This window comes from Triturus cristatus, chromosome 4_1, assembly GCF_964204655.1.
Source record: "Triturus cristatus chromosome 4_1, aTriCri1.1, whole genome shotgun sequence".
NCBI classification, from domain to species: domain Eukaryota; kingdom Metazoa; phylum Chordata; class Amphibia; order Caudata; family Salamandridae; genus Triturus; species Triturus cristatus.
Window position 1 is genome coordinate 234263056 of NC_140585.1, and position 22824 is coordinate 234285879.

The following is a 22824-nucleotide window of genomic DNA, read 5'->3' on the forward strand; positions in this document are numbered from 1 at the left end:
CTAGGTAAAATCAGCATTTTAAGAACATTGCAGCGCCCCACCAATGAAAGATGCAGGTATTCACAACGATCTAATTGTTGCCTCACAGCCCTTACAATACACCTCCATTTAACCTTCACTAGTGTTTTTAAAGCATGTCCTTAATTTAACACCCAAGTATGATACCTCACTCATGATCCTTAGGTCGTTATTGCAGTCTTTATTCCTACACAAGATTTGGGTTTTGGTCTAATTAAGTTTGTAACCGGAGGCTGTAGCAAATTCAAATATTAGGTGTTCTATCTCAAGCATAGCAGCGAGAGGATTAGGTGTGACAACCGCAATGTCGTCCACATAAGCGAGCACGCAATATTGCCCTTGCATGCATATTACAGATTCTATCCTGGGGCTCTGTTCTAGCATGTCTAAAAAGGGATTGATATACAATGAAAACAGTGGAGAGCACGGGCATCCCTGTGATAAGTACGGGGTCTGATTCGAAGTTCATCATACAGATTTTAGCCATCGGCTGGCGATATAACACCTGGATAGCTTTAACAAAACTTTGTCCGAATCCCAATCGTCGTAAAACTGCCCATGAAAAATCCCATGCGACCCGATCGAATGCTTTTTCAGCATCTAATAAAATCAGCCCAAATTTACTGCTCTTGTTGTTAACCATATTAACGGGGTAATACCCCTGCTAGATATAGCTAACTGTACCCCACTCTGGTATGAACCCATGTTGCCGAATTGAAATTAAAGGGGTTACCACTCCAGCCAATCGGGTCGCCAGGAATTTAGCATAAATGTTGCCATCGCAATTTAGTAACAATAGGAGTCGGTAAGAGCCCAGAAGATTAGGTGGCTTATTCTTAGTTTTTTTTAAGATCATTATATTTGCCTCATCCCATGATGCGGGGACTACGCCTATCTGTGCCTGTTGAAAAGTGAACATATCCACTTTCAACACTTCCCAAAAAGTTTTATATACTTCTAGAGGCAATTTGTCGAGTCCAGCCGCTCAACCACCAGCTAGGCTCTTGATGGCCGCCTCCAACTCTTCCATAATTATAGGTGACTCTAGCCCATCTGTGTCTTGGGGGTTCAAAGTTTCACTATTAAGATTTTGCAGTAAGGCCTCACCAGCCAAAGTATCATAGCTATCTCCAGTATAAAACCCCTTAAAAAAATTATGGAAAACATTAAGGATCCCAGCCGGGGTTTCCACCGAGTTGCCTTGAGAATCAGTCATGGCCTCAATACTTTGTGCTGCTTCTCTTGCCTGGAGCCTTTGCGCCAAACAGCGCCCTGTGGCTTCCCCATACTCCTGGCTCTGTTATTTGTTCAAAGTGTGCTTAATGGCTATTTCTGTACTTCAAATAAGGATGATTTTGGCCTTGCAACGTGCAACCTCTGTGTGGAGTGACGTAATATCACCCTTTGCATATATCCCCCACATAAGGTTTTCTTCAGCTGTTATAAGTTTTGCATATAGTTCCTGAGTTGCCAACTTCAACTGTTTCTACTTATGTAAGCCAAAACTGAGGGTTTCTCCCCATAACCCTGCTTTTAGGGCATCCCAGATAAAGCCAGCCGCGGTAGAGCTACGATTGATAACTAGGAATTGCCGAATCCACTCTTTCATGTGCGCAACATATGTTTCATCAAGCAAAAGCTTCCTATCAAATGAGAACGATCTGGCCTTGATATCTGCATTAAGTGCATGAATATTCAATACCAAAGGTCCATGATCAGACGTAATCCTGGGAGACACGTATATAGCCACATCGGCCAGTAGCGTTGTTTATAAAAAAATAAAAAAAGATTGTTGTAGATTGCGGTGTGCATATCCATGTCGACAATCCCAGTTCAGCCAAGAGTTTCCTTTTACACAATGGTGTGTGGGTTTCTTGTATACAAACTAGATCTGGTTGGAGCACCCGCAGCTCTGCAGCTACCCGTTGCCTCTTCCCATAATTATTGAGCCCACATACATTAAAAGAACAGATTCGTAATCCTGGGAGCCTATTCCTATCCCCTATCAAACTTCGGTTTTTCTAGCCAGTCTAAGACCATATGCATTGTTTGTTTATGCTTTCGGCTTTTTAGTCTTACATTATCATGAGTCGTTTTTATATCTAACCCCCAAGTGCCCCCCCTTCATCCCCCCCCCACCCTCATTACCCCCCTTCACACACAGGGCTTCGTCCGAAGCCCTGCCCCTCCCCCCACAAGGCTTCGTCCGAAGCCCTGCCCCTCCCCCACCCTTACTCTGAAAAGAGGCTTTGAGACCAATGGTCCCAGAGATGGATCACGCTCCTGCCCCCCACGGATGCTATACCCCCTCAAAAACAATATGCCATTCTTCACCCCCCTTTCGCCCCTCCCCCCCTTTTTTTTCTTCCTCGGCTCTTTCTCCCCACCCCCTTTTAGTTATTTATTTATTTTAGTGTGACAACCCGAGCATAAGCCTAGTGATATCAAGAGAACAGGCAGGCATATAAGAAGTATACATATATGGAAAAAAAATCCAAGAAAGCCTATAGCCCATCTGTAGGAGAGTAGGGTTTGCTATCCTATGGTCACCCCAAATTTTTGCTTTTTGCTTCACTGGTTTTTGACATATTGAGGCTGTGGGCCTGCTAATCAGACCCCCAGCCTGCTGTTCTCTCTAACTAAATTGACACTGTGCACCCTAGGTGCATAACCAATTGGAATTGGATCACCCTGTGAGCCCCTGCACCAGTGTACACTAGGTACCCAGGGCATTGGTGTATCCAAGGCCTACCTGGGGCTGAAGCATGTATTATGCCACCCCTGGCCTGGCCTAACAATTTGACACAACTGGCTGATCACTCAGCTGGGGTAAGTTGGTGTAACCACCTCTTACTTAGGTGTAGTATACCTATACCTAACCTTAAATGGGACACATGTTAACCTAGAAGTCACTCCTATGGCAGGCCTTAACAATCCTGAAGGCAGAGTGCTTGGTTCCATGTGAGATGGTGCTCTGGCATGAGCTGAGCCTGTCTGCAGTGGTCGGAACAACTTCCTTCTACCGTTTCCAGATATCGTCATACCATATACTCTTAAGTGCATTATGAACCTCGCGGTTAAATGCTATCTTTGGTTAGGCTTTATCAAAAACATGTCGAGTAAGGTGTCATACGAATTGGAATACTAACCCCTCGCCAATTCTGGCGACGGGGTTAGCATTCCACCCTTCTAGAGGGACACGACATGTACGGTACCTGAAACCCGGGTAAAATCAGACATAGCCTCAGCTCCACAAAATGGATGCTGCCACCACAGACACAAGTCTGCCCTCCTGCTGCTGGGAGTCCTTCCAGCTTGGGAGGTGTGGACAAAGGGTTTCCTGCCAGGGGAGGTGCGTGCACCACCCCAGACAGGATTTTGTGTATTGGTCCGGTAGGGCTTGAAAGAAACCAGACATGCCTGAGGCTCACAAGGAGCCTCGGTGCATATGCCAGTTCAATCCGGTCCTGGGGCACACCAGCCCCGGACCTGGGGCGAGCTGGACAAAGGATTGGGGGTGTAATCACCCCCCTTCCTGGTCCCACCCTTAGGGAGGGACCTAGCAGGTAGTCCGGCCCCCAGAATCCGCTTAAAGGTAGGAGCTGTGTCCTAAGACTTCAGACATCCTGGAATCAACTTAACAACAAGAAGAAGACGGGAACTTCGACGCTCTGCTGCACAGAGGACTGAAGGAAATCTCCCCTATGGTCAGGGAGTGACCATCTTGCTAACGCAAGCACCAACCAGCTATTCAACGTCTGCTTTGCCGCCGCCTCCTGCCCGAGCCCAGAGCCCGACAAGACCTGGACCTCCAGACCTCTCACAGCCCGATCCACAGTCCCTGCAAAGAAGGAACCTGTGGAGGCACCGAGACACGTGGAGCCAGCCATCTTGGAAGACCGACGACAAGCTGCAAGCGCAACGACAGAGGCTCCCTCCAAGTTGTGCTTTGGGTCCTGAGAAGCCCAACCACCGAGCAGCATCTGCACCAAAGGTGAGCCCTCCAGCATCTCCACGATCTGCGTGGGGCCCCTCTGCACTTTGCATCTCGACGCGCCTGCCCAGTCCCTGGCCCGTTGGCTAGTGGCCATTTTGGCGACGAACTTTGAAATCAACGACGCTGGTCTGGTTGCTCCAGACTGGCCCTAGCTGCTCTCCAAAAGAGCAGCCCCTCTGACCTTGCTGGTCAGAACAATCAGCTTTCCTCTCTTTCCACGACTCCTGCCTTTGCCAAGGCTTGTTTGCTTCTTTCGAGTCGCCGACAGCGAGAGCCTGCGTGGGACAGCTCGTGACTCGACTCCTGGACGTCGTCGACCTTCAGGGACCACGTGGCTGCGGAGACAAGTTACACCTCTTTGCCTGTTTGCATCCGACATCGCCTGGTACCTACCTGGTGCCACGCCGGTCACTGGCTAGTGACTGTGAACACTGTCCCCTCTGCTTTCAGGTCTTCTACAACTCCGATCCACCCTTGGATCCAACGCATCTTTTCTGGACTGACCGCCTGCAGCATCTTCGTCATCAGGCTCCATTGAATCGATAGAAGAAACCCGACGCACTTCGAGACCTATGCACCCGCTTCCTGTGGGTGAGGTAAAGCTGGCACTCCGGTGCCCAAGTGTAGAGAAACATCTCTAGTGTCTGTGTTTTGAATCTTAAGATCGTAGTCCATCCAGAAGACCCTTTCTGCAGTAACTTTTACGCACCCATTGAAAACCTATGGGAGCACGCGTGTAACTTTCCTCACTGCACACGCGACCCGTGGACCTCCTGGTCACTAACTGAAGTTAGCTCCCTGTAGGCCCAGCGATTCTAGAGGCCCTAGGCCTTTTCTCTTTCCTGTTCGTGGTACTTGTACCACTATTTTAGTATATGGTTTGAGTGGCCACCAGGGCCTATCCATATAAAGTGCAACTTCTGTATATTATAACCTTGTCTTGTTTAACGATTTGTGCTCATAAAGAGTCTAGGGGATACTTTGAGAAATAAATACATATATATTTTCAATATATATCTGTGTGGTGTCCTTTCATTGGTATAAAGGGGGGTTACATTTGGTAAAACAGCCTTCTTAACACGCTTTAACGAGTTTAGCCTCAAAGTCTGCTTAGCCTACGCTACCACTAGGGCAGCTAGTCCAAAAAGGTTGACTTACAACCACACCATAAGGGTTGCTTGGCATGGTACAAGGTGGTCACTTTAACTAGTGAACATCATATACCAGGCCAACTTCTCACATTGGTGAGCAGCGGTTGGATTTGAGCTTGCTGTGTTTTTACCATTGTAATCTCTTGGTTACCAATTGAAAGATCACATAGGTACCTGTAGGTACATATAAAACAAGATTAGATATACTTAAGTTCTACTGAACTTAGTTGTTGTAGAGCAAAGGGAGTAGCACACCCTGACTACAACTACTAGATAGGTTTAGTAGGTAAACCCAAGTGTAGGTAGATTGCAACATATCCACCCACACTTAAGAGCAATGGAGGGGGCAGAGGGGTCCAATGTACCCATCTCTGTTGAGAGTGACCCCCAGAGGGCACCATCCATCTTTGCTACCTTAAATCAAAATGAGCTCAGGCAGTTGGCAAATATCAGGGGCCTTAAACAGTCCAAGAACCCTACCTCTGCTGAACTCGGAGAGCTTTTACAGGCTGATGAAGATCAGAAAGCTCTCAAGAAAGCCTCCCAGTTAGGCCCCTTAGGGACTGGAACAGGAGGCCCCCCTTCTGAAGATGCAACTGAGGTACCCCTTTCCAATAATCACCCCTTAGATGAGATTCATACTACAGAGGATGAAAGTGATAGGGATACAGATGTTAGTGGGGATGAAGGGAGAACTAGCCCAGTGCCAAGTGTTATACGTGGCCCAGCTAACCTAAGGCTATTGGGGACTGACAATGGGATCATCCCATTGGATCTCCCCAGTGGACTTAACCAGGGGCTTGGGAGGCAAAGGAATCACTCAGGTGAATCTAATGCTTCTCATGCCTCTAGAGGCTCTCAAGGTCACTCCAGAAGAAGGATGACCACCCCTCAGAGGAGGGAGCATGAGGCCAGAATGCAGGAAGCTCAGCTGAGAATCAGGAGACAGGAGCTAGAAGTAGCTCTGATGGAAGAGAAACTGACTAAGGCTAGGCAACCTAAAGAGAGTGGGTCTATACCCACTGGTGGCAGCATTGTCCCTAAGGACAAAGATAGGGTCTTTGACAATAGGAACCTGTCCAAGGTTGTGCCCCCCTACAAAAGTGGGGATGACATCCACAAATGGATGACTGCTCTTGAGAGAGCCTGCAAAGTGCAGCAGGTTCCTGAAGACCAGTGGGCAGCAATCTTATGGCTCTCCTTTGAAGGAAGAGGCAGAGATAGACTCCTCACTGTTGGGAGGAGGATGTCAGAAACTACAGAGCCCTGAAGAGTGTCCTAGTTGATGGGTTAGGCTTAACCACTGAACAGTACAGGTTAATGTTCAGATACACCCAGAAGACACAGACTCAGGACTGGTCTGAATACATTGAATGTGCCACTAAGGCTTTGGAGGGTTGGTTGCTGGGAAGTAAGGTATCTGATTATACAGGATTGTACAATTTGATGATGAGAGAACAGATTTTAAATAACTGTCAGAACCAGCAACTGCATCAACACTTGGTTGACTCAGATCTGACCTCTCCCCAAGAACTGGGAAAGAAGGCAGACAAATGGGTCAGAACTAGGGTTAAGCAAAAGAACCAGAACCAGGGCCAAGGGGGTGATCAGAAGAAAACAGACCAAAAGGGTGGAGATCAGAAATCTAAAGACCAGAAGTCTTCAACAGGGCCCCAAACTAGTACTAACGAGGGTGGGTCCCAGCCTAAAGGGAAGAAGAAAGAAGGTCCAAAGAAACCCTGGTGCAAATTTTGCAAGAATACAACTCACTGGACTAGTGATTGTAAAAAGGGTGGAGCCCCCAACACTGTTGCCCCTAAGGCACCTGCTCCCAGTACTACGGTTAGCAGTGTTGGTCCCCAGACACAGGGTGTAGTGGGAATCACTATGGGGACTGAAGGAGATTCTGACTTGGACAGAACCCTGACACAGGCAGTCTTGATCTGTGATGGCGACATGGATTTGTCCCTGACTGTGAGCCCCAGTAACCTGGGCAAGTACAGACAGACTCCTTTAATAAATGAAAAAGTGGCTCAAGCCTACAGGGACACATGTGCCAGTGTCACTATGGTGACACCAGGCTTTGTGGACCCTGGACAGTACATACCAGGTAAGAATTACCCGGTGACCAATGCCAGCAATGCCACTACTTCACATAGTGTGGCAGTTGTTAACTTCTCATGGGGAGGGGTAACTGGCCTCAAAAGGGTTGTGGTTAGTGCAGACCTCCCAGTAGAATGTTTGTTGGGCAATGACCTAGAGAGTTCTCTATGGTCAGAAGTGGAGTACAGGACACATGCAGAGATGTTATGTATATCACCACATGTCCTTGCTGTGACCAGGTCACAGGCCAAAAAGTGCCTTACTGAACCACAGGTCTTGGATCCTGGAACAATGGACCAAGCACCTACCAAGAAGAAGAACAGGAGGGTTAATTCTGTGCCTTCCCCCCCTGCCTCCAAGTGATGATCAGCCTTCCCAGGAAGATGGTCTAGAGGACCCTGAAGGAACTGTCCCTGAAGAGCTTGAACCTGATCAGGTTGAGTTTCTGGGGACAGGGGGACCTTCCAGGGCTGACTTGGGGCAGGCTCAGTTCAAAGTCCAGTTTCCTGTCCATCTCTTGAACCCCTCGGACAGCTGGCTGCTGCTGGGAATGCTCAAGGTACCCATAAAGTGTATTGGGATGATGGGCTCCTTTATTCAGAGGCTAGAGACCCAAAACCTGGTGCAACCAGGAGGTTGGTTACACCTCTGCAATTTAGGGGCTTCCTTCTTACCTTGGCCCATGATATTCCTCTAGCAGGACACTTAGGCCAGAACAAGACCTGGGACAGGCTTGTCCCTCACTTTCACTGGCCTCACATGAATGAAGATACCAAGGAGTTTTGTCGCTCCTGTGTAACCTGCCAAGCCAGTGGCAAATCAGGTGGCACAACAAAGGCCCCCCCCTAATACCACTACCTGTGGTGGGGGTCCCCTTTGAAAGAGTGGGAATAGATATAGTGGGTCCCATGGATCCTCCCACTGCATCTGGGCACAGATTTATACTGGTGGTAGTGGATCATGCCACCAGGTATCCAGAGGCAATTCCCCTTAGGACCACTACAGCTCCTGTTGTGGCCAGGGCCCTGCTAGGAGTATTCTCCAGAGTGGGGTTTCCTAAGGAGGTGGTTTCTGACAGAGAAACCAACTTCATGTCAGGATACTTGAGCTATGTGGAAGGAATGTGGTGTCAACTACAAGTTCACCACTCCTTATCACCCACAATGCAATGGGCTTGTTGAGAGATTCAACAATACCCTAAAGGGTATGATCAAAGGATTACCTGAAAAGCTCAGGCGAAGATGGGACATCCTTCTACCCTGCCTTCTGTTTGCTTACAGAGAGGTCCCACAAAAAGGAGTTGGCTACAGCCCCTTTGAATTGTTGTTTGGACACCCTGTGAGAGGCCCACTGTGTTTAGTGAAGGAAGGATGGGAGTTGCCTCTCAAAAAGCCTAAACAAGACATAGTGGACTCTGTACTTGGTCTCCGCTCCAGGATGGCTGAGTATATGGAGAAGGCATCCAAAAACCTTGAGGCCAGCCAGGCCTTACAGAAAGCTTGGCATGACCAAAAGGCTGTCTTGGTTGAGTTTCAGCCAGGACAGAAGGTATGGGTGTTGGAGCCAGTGGCCCCAGCAGCACTCCAAGACAAATGGTCTGGACCCCATACAATCCTGGAAAAGAAGGGAGAGGTTACCTACTTGGTGGACCTAGGAACTCCCAGGAGTCCCCACAGGGTACTCCATGTTAACAGGTTAAAAGCATATGTTGACAGGGCAGACATGGGCTTGCTCATGGCTACAGATGAGGGACAGGAGGAAGAGAGTGACCCTCTCCCAGACTTGTTGTCTCAGAACCCTGAAGATGGCTCAGTTGAAGGAGTGACCCTTGGAGGCAACCTCACTGACCATCAGCAGATTGAATGTAGACAGGTTCTACAATCATTTCAACATATGTTCTCACTGATACCTAGTCAAACTGACTGGTGTACCCATGTGGTGGACACTGGTGACAGTCTGCCTGTGAAGAACAAACTTTACAGACAACCTGACCACGTCAGGGGCTGTATAAAGGCTGAGGTACACAAAATGCTGGAATTGGGTGTCATTTAACCCTCAGAGAGCCCCTGGGCTAGCCCAGTGGTTCTGGTCCCCAAACCTCACACCAAAGATGGCAAGAGAGAGATGAGGTTCTGTGTGGATTACTGAGGACTCCATGCTGTCACTAGGACAGATGCACATCCTATTCCAAGGGCAGATGAGCTCATAGACAAACTAGCTTCTGCTAAGTTTTTGAGCACATTTGACTTGACAGCTGGCTATTGGCAAATCAGGTTAGCTGAGGAGTCTAAGGCCAAAACAGCATTCTCAACCCCAGGGGGGCATTATCAATTTTTGGTGATGCCCTTTGGTCTGAAGAATGCACCTGCCACCTTCCAAAGGTTGGTGAATCAAGTCCTTACTGGGTTGGATGACTTTTGTGCAGCATATCTTGATGACATTGCTGTCTTTAGCTCCACCTGGGAGGATCACCTGATCCACCTGAAGAAGGTACTTGAGTCTCTGCAAAAGGCAGGCCTCACTATCAAGGCTACTAAGTGCCAGATAGGGCAGAGTAAGGTTGTGTATTTGGGCCACCTTGTAGGTGGAGGCCAAGTTCAACCACTGGAGAGTAAGATACAATCCATCAAGGACTGGTCTCCTCCAACCACCCAGACTCAAGTTCGAGCTTTCTTGGGCTTGACTGGGTACTACAGGAAGTTTGTTAAGAACTATGGGTCCATTGTGACTCCTCTTAATGATCTGACATCCAAGAAGATGCCCAAAAAGGTTCAGTGGACAGTAAGCTGTCAAAAGGCATTTGATGACCTGAAGGAGGCCATGTGCTCTGCACCTATCCTGAAAAGTCCTGACTACTCCAAAGAGTTTATTGTCCAAACAGATGCTTCTGAGTTGGGTGTGGGAGCTGTGCTGTCACAACTTAATGTAGATGGTCAAGACCAACCCATTGCTTTTATTAGCAGAAGGTTGACCCCCAGAGAGAATTGGTCCGCTATTGAAAGGGAGGCCTTTGCTGTGGTGTGGGCCCTGAAGAAGCTGAGGCCATACTTGTTTGGCACTCACTTCAAGATTCAGACCGACCATAAGCCCCTCTTGTGGCTAAATCAGATGAAGGGTGAAAACCCCAAACTGCTTAGGTGGTCCATTTCCCTACAGGGGATGGACTTTACAGTGGAGCACCGGCCAGGTACAGACCATGGGAATGCAGATGGTCTCTCCAGGTACTTCCACTTAGGACATGAAGACGAGACTGGTCAAGGCTAGTTTAATGTGTCTGCGTTTGGGGGGGGGGGGTTGTGTAGGAGAGTAGGGTCTGCTATCCTATGGTGTGTAGGAGAGTAGGGTCTGCTATCCTATGGTCACCCCAAATGTTTGCTTCACTGGTTTTTGACATATTGAACCTGTGGGCCTGCTAATCAGACCCCCAGCCTGCTGTTCTCTCTAACTAAATTGACACTGTGCACCCTAGGTGCATAACCAATTGGAATGGGATCACCCTGTGAGCCCCTGCACCAGTGTACACTAGGTACCCAGGGCATTGGTGTATCTAAGGCCTAGCTGGGGCTGAAGCATGTATTATGCCACCCCTGGCCTGGCCTAACAATTTGACACAACTGGCTGATCACTCAGCTGGGGTAAGTTGGTGTAACCACCTCTTACTTAGGTGTAGTATACCTATACCTAACCTTAAATGGGACACATGTTAACCTAGAAGTCACTCCAAAGGCAGGCCTTAACAATCCTGAAGGCAGAGTGCTTGGTTCCATGTGAGATGGTGTTCTGGCATGAGCTGAGCCTGTCTGCAGTGGTCGGAACAACTTCCTTCTACCGTTTCCAGATATCGTCATACCATATACTCTTAAGTGCATTATGAACCTCGCGGTTAAATGCTATCTTTGGTTTGGCTTTATCAAAACATGTCGAGTAAGGTGTCATACGAATTGGAATACTAACCCCCCGCCAATTCTGGCGACGGGGTTAGCATTCCACCCTTCTAGAGGGACACGACATGTACGGTACCTGAAACCCGGGTAAAATCAGACATAGCCTCAGCTCCACAAAATGGATGCTGCCACCACAGACACAAGTCTGCCCTCCTGCTGCTGGGTGTCCTTCCTGCTTGGGAGGTGTGGACAAAGGGTTTCCTGCCAGGGGAGGTGCGTGCACCACCCCAGACAGGATTTTGTGTATTGGTCAGGTAGGGCTTGAAAGAAACCAGACATGCCTGAGGCTCACAAGGAGCCTCGGTGCATATGCCAGTTCAATCCGGTCCTGGGGCACACCAGCCCCGGACCTGGGGCGAGCTGGACAAAGGATTGGGGGTGTAACCACCCCCCTTCCTGGTCCCACCCTTAGGGAGGGACCTAGCAGGTAGTCCGGCCCCTAGAATCCGCTTAAAGGTAGGAGCTGTGTCCTAAGACTTCAGACATCCTGGAATCAACTTAACAACTAGAAGAAGACGGGAACTTCGACGCTCTGCTGCACAGAGGACTGAAGGAAATCTCCCCTATGTTCAGGGCGTGACCATCTTGCTAACGCAAGCACCAACCAGCTATTCAACGTCTGCTTTGCCGACGCCTCCTGCCCGAGCCCAGAGCCCGACAAGACCTGGACCTCCAGACCTCTCACAGCCCGATCCACAGTCCCTGCAAAGAAGGAACCCATGGAGGCACCGAGACACGTGGAGCCAGCCATCTTGGAAGACCGACGACAAGCTGCAAGCGCAACGACAGAGGCTCCCTCCAAGTTGTGCTTTGGGTCCTGAGAAGCCCAACCACCGAGCAGCATCTGCACCAAAGGTGAGCCCTCCAGCATCTCCACGATCTGCGTGGGGCCCCTCTGCACTTTGCATCTCGACGCGCCTGCCCGGTCCCTGGCCCGTTGGCTAGTGGCCATTTTGGCGACGAACTTTGAAATCAACGACGCTGGTCTGGTTGCTCCAGACTGGCCCTAGCTGCTCTCCAAAAGAGAAGCCCCTCTGACCTTGCTGGTCAGAACAATCAGCTTTCCTCGTTCCACGACTCCTGCCTTTGCCAAGGCTTTTTTGCTTCTTTCGAGTCGCCGACAGCGAGAGCCTGCGTGGGACAGCTCGTGACTCGACTCCTGGACGTCGTCGACCTTCAGGGAGCACGTGGCTGCGGAGACAAGTTACACCTCTTTGCCTGTTTGCACCCGACATCGCCTGGTACCTACCTGGTGCCACGCCGGTCACTGGCTAGTGACTGTGAACGCTGTCCCCTCTGCTTTCAGGTCTTCTACAACTCCGATCCACCCTTGGATCCAACGCATCTCTTCTGGACCGACCGCCTGCAGCATCTTTGTCATCAGGCTCCATTGAATCGATAGAAGAAACCCGACGCACTTCGAGACCTATGCACCCGCTTCCTGTGGGTGAGGTAAAGCTGGCACTCCGGTGCCCAAGTGTAGAGAAACATCTCTAGTGTCTGTGTTTTGAATCTTAAGATCGTAGTCCATCCAGAAGACCCTTTCTGCAGTAACTTTGTAACTTTTACGCACCCATTGAAAACCTATGGGAGCACGCGTGTAACTTTCCTCACTGCACACGCGACCCGTGGACCTCCTGGTCACTAACTGAAGTTAGCTCCTTGTAGGCCCAGCGATTCTAGAGGCCCTAGGCCTTTTCTCTTTCCTGTTCGTGGTACTTATACCACTATTTTAGTATATGGTTTGAGTGGCCACCAGGGCCCATCCATATAAAGTGCAACTTCTATATATTATAACATGGTCTTGTTTAACGATTTGTGTTCCTGTGCTCATAAAGAGTCTAGGGGATACTTTGAGAAATAAATACATATATATTTTCAATATATATCTGTGTGCTGTCCTTTCATTGGTATAAAGGGGGGGTTACATTTGGTAAAACAGCCTGCTTAACACGCTTTAACGAGTTTAGCCTCAAAGACTGCTTAGCCTACGCTACCACTAGGGCAGCTAGTCCAAAAGGGTTGACTTACAACCACACCATAAGGGTTGCTTGGCATGGTACAAGGTGGTCACTTTAACTAGTGAACATCATATACCAGGCCAACTTCTCACACCATCCTATTCAAAACCAAAAGAAAAGAGTCCATATAGTTTTTTTCTTCCCCCCCCCCCCCCCCCCCCCCCCACCCAATATCCTACAAGTCTGGTCCCCTCTTAAAGGGATTGCAGATATTCTTTAGCCAACGTTTCTGCAGTAAAGCATCGGACTTGCGCCTTAAAAATAACTTTCAACTTGGCTGGATTCAGCAGATAGGCCTGTGCCCCTGTGCCTTGAAACGGGGTGATGAGTTGCCGTAATTGCCATCTTTTCTCAACAGTCGGGACAGTAATCGGGGCGCATAAAAAAAAAAATACCATCCCCTTCCCAGATTTCTTTCGATCGGGGCGTGCTAAATCATAGACTGCCTCTCGGGCCAAAACGTTGTTAATTGATATTAAGATAGCCCTAGGTCTGGAGGTGTTTTGTCCAGGTCTTAAGCGTTGCGTGAAGGGAAATCTGTGTGCTCTCTGGATCTCCCGATTCCAATCCCATTGCGGAAGGCCTCCATAAAGAGCTCGATGAATTTTCTCGCATCTAATCCTTCTGCACCCTCTGGGATGTCCAGGGCCCGTAGGTTGTAGCGGCGTAGACGATTTTCAAGGTCTGTCAGCTTCCAGAGAGTATCATCCTTCGACGTGCGCATTGTTTGTGCTGCTAATTTGTCCTCCAGATTAGAGATGCGTGTTTCAGCCTCATTAAATCTCTCTGCAAATTCTGTGCACGATTTGGCTATCCTGCAAACCGAATTCTGGAGTTTTCGACAAGCCCCTTGAGGGCGCTGGCTTTCAATGCACGTCTCCTCTATGAGCCATTATACTTTGATATATGACTGCCAGTGAAATGCCCTCAACCTTCTCCAAGGCCTTTTCACTATGCTGTATTCCAGTGGTCACGCCAGTAGCTCCAGATTCAGCTAAGAAGCAATAATCCCATTGCATAGCCTCTCTATTTTCGGTGATTTTAGGGCTTGCACCTGGTCCGCCTCTCTTCTGCTGCAATTCGGCGTACCTAGCGAGTCTGTCTCCCAATCATCCAGTTGAAAGTTACTAAGACCACTGTGGCTACTATTAGGAGAACCCCCCCCTTACGTCTTGGGTGGGAAGTTGATTCCAGCTCATCTTCAGAACCATCTGAGGGGTCAGAGGGAAAAGAAATTGTCCCCAGAGTCGATCTCTTTTATCCCGTTTTGACTGTTTACATTTTCTTTAACCCTTACGATATCCTGATTCAGGGGTTGATGCACCTGCGCATTCATTGCATCGAGTACAATCAAGAGATTGTCGCCAGGAACCTCTGCTGTATTTTGTTTTATCTCGTCACTTTTAAGCTCCCCCTCTTATTATCACTCTGTCCAGTTCCCTTGCCTGACTTGTGTGTGTAGAGGGGAGTTGCTTCTTCGTTTTCCCTTTTAAAAATGGAGACGCACTGTTTTCTTACCGCTTGCCTCCAGACGCATGGTGTCTCTTTTCCCCCCTCCGATATTGGGTCGCTGTTATTACTTTCTCGCAACCCTCCGGGTCCTCCAGCTTCTATGGGGTTGCGGATCTAGCAGCGCCCAGCCTTTGGAGGCATTGGAACCAAGGATGTCGATTGGCCGGCCCTGCCTACAATCCGCAGTCTCCTGGTGTACGCGAACCCGGAAGACCGCCACACCAACTCCAGCAGCCGCCGAACAGCTACTCTGGACGCCGCTGCAGCAAGGTAGACACACCTGAGCATACTGCTCCACCGGATAAATTCAGGCTATTGTCTTGTCGCTTTGCGGTTACATTCGGCTGCTGCTTTTCTTTTCTATATTTAGATTCAGCCTGTTAACAGCGTGCGGCGCCAAACACCAAGGGGTATAGGTCTGGGAGCTCGGGCTTACACGACCGTCAACACGGTCGCCGTCTTGCCACTCTGGCTTCGCTATTTTCTTAGCGCAAAATTCATCCTCTCATTAATTTTTGGACATGATGGTTCATTTTACACTGAGGAAAAAATCTCCAAATGCCCACTCTGCCTTGTTGTGGAGCTCTTGAAATCTGGTGGAATTTTATTGTAATTCCTCGTGATTCCACAGAATCAATCTCCGTGAATTCCACCCACCCCTGAGGTTAAGTCTTGGGAGAAATGGTCTTGGAAAGTAAAGGTGGTGGTTTGCATCTTTCAAGTTTTTTCCACTTGCCTTCAAGTGGGAGTCCAAGTCCAGTAAGAAGCCCAAGGATTTTGCAAACGTGATAGTTTTGTGGCAGAGACTTATGTCATTGAGGTTTTTGATCCAGCATATTAGTAGGCTGTTGCTATTTTTGCGAGCAAGAGTAAGTAATTCAGTTTTACTGGGTTTTCGATATGAGCTTCGTGTTATGCATCCAGTTTTGGATATTGAAGAGGCAGCTTATTAGTCTTGTGGGGCTATCCGGGCATTCCATTTGTATGTACATCTGAGTGTTGTCACCATAGTGATGGAAGGAGGCATCTTGTGCAAGATCTCCATGAGACTCAACACCGAGATTGAATAGGGTGGGGGCGCTTATACAGAGCCTTGTGGTACTCCAAACAGTGATTGGAGGGGGGGGGGGGGTGGAATTTGGAGGTAGAGCTGCCTTTTCTTACTTGCTGGAAACAATTTGAAAGATATCAATGTTCCATCCGTGCCTATGCTGAAGGATGTCTAGAAGGATATCCTAGTGAATTGTGTCAAATACAGACAAAAGTTCCAGTAGGACAAGGAGACCGGTTTTCCCTTCATCAGAGTTGGAAATAGTTCTCTACTATCTTGGAGTCTGCTATGCTCTGGATCGTGGTATGTTCCTAAAAGATGACTTTTTTTTTCATGTGTTCATGTTCTTGAGACTACACATTTTTAAGCAACTTAGACAGAAGCAAAAGTCTAGTTATTAGTCTCTAGGTTGCAGTTTCCACCATGGCTTGGCTCCATCCTTCGTTAACAGAGGTTACATCTGACTAGAGTCTGGTACAGAACCTTTGTGAAGGAAGTATAAATGCAGTTTATTCACAATGCTGAGTTGGCATCTCTGAGCTCGTTCGCTGTGGAGAAGATTGGGAAGTATGGGCATAGTGTGATGGTTTAGTTTCAGAGATTATTTTTTTCAAACTTGTCCGGAGTGACTGAGTTGAAAGTGTTCCAAGAGGTTTGACGTGTTCTTGGGATTAATGATTGTATTAACTTGACTGCCTGAGAAGAGTTTTCAATTTGTTGCCTGAAGTTGGTGATCTCATTTAAGAAGAGGTTGGGGGAATTGTTCACACCTAGATTCATTCGGTTGATAGGCAGGGGCAGAGCACTCACAGCTGAGGATATTAAACTGTTCTTTAGGCCAGTTCTTGGCACCGTTCACTTTGCTTGTGAGCGTGTCTTTCTATGGAAAAGAAACCCTAGCATCCCTGATAGGTACAAGGTTAGTTCTAGTAGTGCATTTCCTCTCTGTGCATTCAGTTTGTCTTATAATGAGTCTTTGTAAGTTTATTGGCGGGATTGTTGTTGTATATTTCAGAATATATTCTAAGTGTCCTTGCCACTGCTAGCATTCAAAACATTTGACTAAGTAAATGTCATGCCTGTTATTATATTTGAAAAACAAAATGTTACCAAATATTGCTTCTTTTAACCCTTTGACTACCTACCCCATGACCATACAGGTATGTTGTACCCAATTGGGCTTCTTTCCACCGAAAGTGTATACATGTTCGCCATGGAGCACGGAAGGAGTTGGCTTGTAATCAAGGTATCCACGTTAGATTAACCTTTCAGTAGCTCCTTGAATTATGCTGTAGCGGAAAGGTGTGCAAACTCCACTCAAGTCAGTCACTGCTCAGATTGTCAGACAAGGTTTTTTCAAGTGTCTGAGGTGATTCTGCAGCGAAGTGTGGCAAACCATTAGCATCTCAATATTCCTTTAGATGATCTCAATGCAGGGATGTTTCCGCTTTTACAGTGTTCATTGAGAAGCGTTCATTCAACCTCCATTGTAGACCAGGTGTCTCCAACCAGTTGCTGCCAGACACTTTCTGAGTAGGTTGCTGTCTCTCAATTTTTCTTTTAACCTTAAGAGAAGGCAGTGTTTACTTTACCTTATCATCAACCTGCAGATATCCGAGCCTGATAATGAGCAGTGTTCAGTCAGATTTATGGGCCAGGATGGGTCACAAAGGTGAAGAACTGAAGGACTGTAGAATTTAACTCTTAAATAAAAGTCCTTGTCAACTCAATATTGGAGCGTGAGAAAAAAAAGTTTCTGGATGGTTTTTACATGGAAAAAAAATCGAATAAAGTTAAATTAATGGTTAACTCCATTATTTTCATTTTCTCTCATTTCAAAGTGTTGCATTTACAAGCAGCAGGCCTCTTGCTCGCAGCGGCCAGTAGACGCTGTGCTATATTTATAGCCGGACAAATAGTCATTTCTGCTCGAATGAGAGAAATTCAAAGTGAAGAAAACGTTTTCTATAAAAATAAAGTATTAATATCTTACTCTATTTTCAAACAAGCCGAATACCTCCTAATGTTTTATGAAGCGTGTTTATTCAATTAAAATTCTTTGAGAATTATGGTAAAATCAACGACTTTCCAAGATCGGTCGGCTTCACCATGCTGTCTGATTAGTTGCGTGTTTATTGATCTCTTTACTTGGTAGTCATTGCCTTATTCAGATATGTTCTACAGAAGTGATGCTTGTCTCTTATCATTTGTGGGTTGTAACATTCTCACTGAGTCAGAAGTACCTCTTGAGTGTTTTGATGCCATTTCCACAGCTTTCCAACACGAGCACCCTCAACCCTTTTTTGCCCCTTATACAGTTCTTAAAGGTTTCCCAAACTGAGTATACTCCTCTGTACATTGTACTGCAAATACCCAAAGTACAGGTGAGTAATGGGAATTCTTTTCACCTCCTATTTTTGGACAAGCAACAGGAGTTCATGTTGAATGCCAGGGATAACTAAAGGTCACAGTCTTGCAGTGAGAAATGAGTCTCCTAAAAAAAAAAAAAGTGGCATCTTAATTTGAGTTCTCATCAGAAAGGTTATGACCATGTGCTTCTTTTATTCCTACTTCTACTCCCATATTCCCAGTAATACATTAACTCATCCCACTAATGGACGAACTGAGCTCCTGAGTCCCCGAACAGCTCATCACCAGCAAACGATTCAGCATTGTTCCCAGAGTGTGCATCAGCATGGCGTGGGCCAATATGTATCTCTTGCCTCCAAAGAGCCGAATCATCAACTCTGCCTCTTCATAGCCACCTTTTGAGTTGCAGGAAGAGGCACAGCCTTATTCATCTGCCATGTTGATGTGCATGGTGGTGCAGTTTTGTGTGAGTTTAGGGACCTCCACAATATTCACTGTTATTTCCTAGAGACCAATACCAGTCAATTCCATTATTGGACCTAGGTATGGATATTAGCGCTGCCATGCAGCAGTTTTTGTTGTCCCCTATAGCCAAGAGAAATTCATTCAGATCAACCTGTGAAACAGGAAGCCATGTAGGCTTGCAGCCTTTCCTGGTGGCTAAGCTACTCTAATTTATTATTCTAATGTTAATGTGTATTATGCAGGATCCAATGACGCACAAGGAAAGTCTACTCTCCTTGTGATACTAGTTTGCAATCATGGGTATTTTCATACAAATTCTACCTCCCTTCTCCCTAGTACAAGCGATTAGAACATAAGCAAAGTGTTGGTGTCATCTTACTTTAATCACTAGCATGTCAAAACAAAGTGAGGCATCTTCCCCTACGATGCGTTTTGGATTTGTGAAGGACCTTTTCTATTTAAAGTGCAGTTTTTCATTTTTTTGAGGTGGTGCTATATGGGAACGGTGCCCTTTCGATTTTAAAATTCGAAAAATATATTTAAAAAAAAATGTTTTGCACAGCAATGCTGCTGCACATGCTTTAACACCTTTTTGAGTTTTTTGTTTGTTTTAAATATGTTGCTTTCTTTTTATCAAAAGGTTAACTGGGAAGAAATGTTGCGTCTACATAACCATTGTTTACAGTTGGATAGATTTATTTCTCTGAAAATTCATTCCAGGGTCCCACACAAATATATTGATTTAAAAAAATGCATTGACTTAATTTTTGTTAAATTTGATGGCAAACAAGTGTAATGTTACTTTTTTCTTACATGTAAATGTAGGTGTCAATGTAAAATGTATACCTTTTTATGATGCAAGTTTCAATTCTAGCAAGGCCACAGATGAGGATTCTGGTTTATTTTCCTTTATTTCTACTCCAGCAGTTCAAAGAAGGATCATAAACATTTTTTATCCATGGGAAATACAAAAAACACTACAGGGCATTGGAAACTGAAGTCTTCTAAGGAAGTGCCTGCTTATTTCACAACTTCGTGCATCAACCCTGTGATGGAGGGAGACTAGGGTAGTTCAGTGCTCTCTGCCTTTGGCAACAAAATACATGCCTACTTCAGCCAATCTGATTACACTTGGACCCCAAAGTGAAACATGCAGCTGACCCACTGAATACACACCAGATAGTAATGCGTTTCAATTACCGTCCACTTGGGTTAGATTTGAACTGTGGTGTATAACGCAACTAACTTCTCTTGTAGCTCTGGTGCACGTTCCATGAGAAGTCTATGGTAAAGGCTGGATGTCAGAAAACCCTGGATGCGCTGAAGCTGAAATATCTTGATATGTACCTGATGCACTGGCCGATGGGGTTCAAGGTGAGTCCTTTATTTCAATATTACTGCTATTAGTGGAATAGGACTGTTGAAATAGGCCTATTCAGTATAAGTCCTGTCCTATTTACACATCATTGGTGCTCCATCTTCGGTGAAGCCAATCCTTGCCTGCAGAACGATTGCCAGGGAGTTTGTAGTAATATTATGGCCAGACGGGAAGACAAGATCAGTCTTGGCAAAAAAGTTCAAACTGGCCACAAGCTGCAAGAACCTTTTGACTAGACTGGGACAGTAAGGGCATGCCTGAGTCGTGGAAGCCTATCCGGCTCTGAAAGCAGTCCTTTCGCCTACAGGAAAAATTCGAGAGGGGAACAGTGGTCCAGCACTGATGTACACCCTGTGCTAAAAATAGACCTTTTGAAATGTCTTTATTTTCCTTTGGCAGGCTGGCGACCAGCTGTTCCCCAGTGATGAAAATGGGAATGCAATTCCGAGCGACGCTAGTATTCTGGAGACCTGGGAGGTAAGATTGAAGGCCTCCAGGTGCAGCACAGGCTGCACAGTCTGAAGAATAAGTGGTCGAAGCATGTAGTGATCTGTGCCTTGTTGAGGTTGATTCTTTTGCTATGCTTTGTCTCCACTGTTTAGTTTTGTGTGAACTGCCAGAGTTGCCTAATCACATTTTGACCTCTACCTATGTTTTCTGATTTCTGCTGCTTAATAACTTTGCTCAACGTAGTATGCTATATTTGGAGTATGTGCTGACAACAAATCTAAAAAGGTGTATTTTAGATTTTGCTTGGTTGAAAAATTTCTATAATTTTTTCAGAATATCTTTAAGTGTGTGATTGTGCTGTTTTCTTGTGCGTCTGGGGTGCAGGATTGTTACTCTACTCTTGTGCCCTGCACGATTGTATGTCTTTTGGGCTGGTAAGAATTGTAGCACTTTGTGAATTCTTTCTGCTATATAAAGTTGTGCATCTGTCGTGCTGCACTGGATAGTGTGACTGTTCTCTGTTGGCCTTTGTTATTGGGACTATCTAGCGGACTGTATGGAGAAATAGATCTTTTGGGCTTAGTGGGTCTTTTGTACTGGGTGTATTCTTCTGGCACAGTAGAGTTGAGGATCCTCTTATGTGTTGTCTTTGAGATTGTGGCATTTCTGTCTGTGTGGTCACAAGGCCTCTTTTAAATTTTGATTGTGGGCACTCACAAGTTCTCTTACCTCTTAAAGGCCATGGAAGAGTTGATGGATGCAGGTATGGTGAAGGGCATTGGAGTTTCCAATTTCAACCACCTTCAAATAGAATCCATCTTGAACAAGCCAGGACTAAAATACAAGCCGGCAACCAATCAGGTAAACATTTTTCAGTTATTTGTTTATTTTTTGGGGGGGGGGGCTAGTTTCGATTTACATTTTAAATTTAAGCAAATACAGCAGCACCTTACTAGCAATGTTTTGATCCAGCTGCAACTTCCAGCATTGACAGCATATTTCCCCAGACATTGAGTTAAGTCTCCGACCGCCCCCTCCCATTGTCACCTCCTTCCCCCTCCTCAACTATTCAGACCTTCTCAAGCTATCCCTTCACGCACATGTTCCAGGACCCTCTCAAGCAAACTGACCCACCCTGTCGTCTCTTCTGATGGCGCTTTATATGCTTCTCACCAGCCGTTGTCCATTCCTTCAGATCTGCCCACCAAGCCTTCACCGCTGGGGCTTTGATCTCCTTCCAATGAATAGGGATGTGCCTTCTGGCTAACCCTGTTCCCAGAGACCGCATTTGCATTTTACAACTTTCCTTTCTGGACACCACTCAAAGCAGGCACAATTTTATAGATCCTCCTGTCCCTCTGTGTATGAAAGTACCTCCCAACACTTTCACCCAGTACTCAATCAGTGAGGGGGCATGCCCAAGTCTTATTCAAAAGTTAGCTGATGACTGCCTGCACCTACCACAAGCCATATCCCCCTCACCCCCACCCCCAAGGAAATCCTATTCGGCTTAGTCAAGTATTTCCTGTGCAGAGGGTGAACCTGAATTTGAATCTGGCAGTGGTGGATACTTGCCGATTCTGCTCACAGGCCCTCTTCCACTCAATGGGCGTGATTCACTCAGGGCAATTCCCACTCCAGCATTCCCTCGCTGTATATGTGTACCTGTACCAATGCTGTCTGCAGTTGCGTTTATCAATCTACGGCAGCCTGCCAGGTCAAGCAACTGTGTCGCCATTGCATGCTTCTGTGGTCTGTCTGGGACGGTGGGCCAAATCCTCAATGCCGCGTGCACCAGCCTAACATAGTGCAGGAACAGGCCCAGACCTATCCCAAACTGCTCGTGTGCTTGGGCAAAGGAGATACATCTGTTGTTCAATCACAAATTGCCTGCTCAAGCACACCCATCTGGCTTTGTCTGCCTTCAAGGCAGCAGACTGTCAGATCTCCCACAGAGGTTTGGTATCCACAAACGGGGCTTGCTGCAGTGTGCTGCGGACCTCTCTGTCCCGCACCTCTGCTGTTGGGTGTATTAGGTATGGAAGGGCTTTCAGTACTCCTTTATGTAGAAAACCAAAAAAGGTACATTATGAAAAGAGTCCAAGAAAACCCTAACTGATTTACAGAGTCACAAATGACACCTCAAATGCTCTTTTGTGGTAGTGTGGGCAAGCAGTTAGGCATATCAGAGGGTAATGCTAAGTATTTATTGCACACACAAAGACAGTAAGTAAGACATACACTTAATAAAGAAATCCAACACCAATTGTTAAGAATAACACCTACTTTTCTATGAATTTAGATACCAAGATTGGAATCGGGTAAGTACTTTTCAAGTTATGAATTTTTACAGTTTTAAAAGGT

General features: G+C 46.7%; 1 protein-coding gene and 1 long non-coding RNA gene across 3 annotated transcripts in view; one reads left to right on the top strand and one right to left on the bottom strand.

Annotated features, from left to right (window-relative positions):
- Window positions 1–22824, bottom strand: part of LOC146854178 (uncharacterized) — a 265426-nt gene that overhangs the window by 192564 nt on the left and 50038 nt on the right. The window lies entirely within an intron of this gene.
- Window positions 1–22824, top strand: part of LOC146854179 (aldo-keto reductase family 1 member B1-like) — a 217432-nt gene that overhangs the window by 113519 nt on the left and 81089 nt on the right. For both annotated transcript variants that reach the window (XM_085651951.1, XM_085651952.1), the window contains exons 3-5: window positions 19890–20006; window positions 20410–20487; window positions 21199–21321. In XM_085651951.1, the coding sequence (XP_085508077.1) occupies window positions 19890–20006; window positions 20410–20487; window positions 21199–21321 (318 nt within the window). The remainder of the gene's footprint in view (window positions 1–19889; window positions 20007–20409; window positions 20488–21198; window positions 21322–22824) is intronic.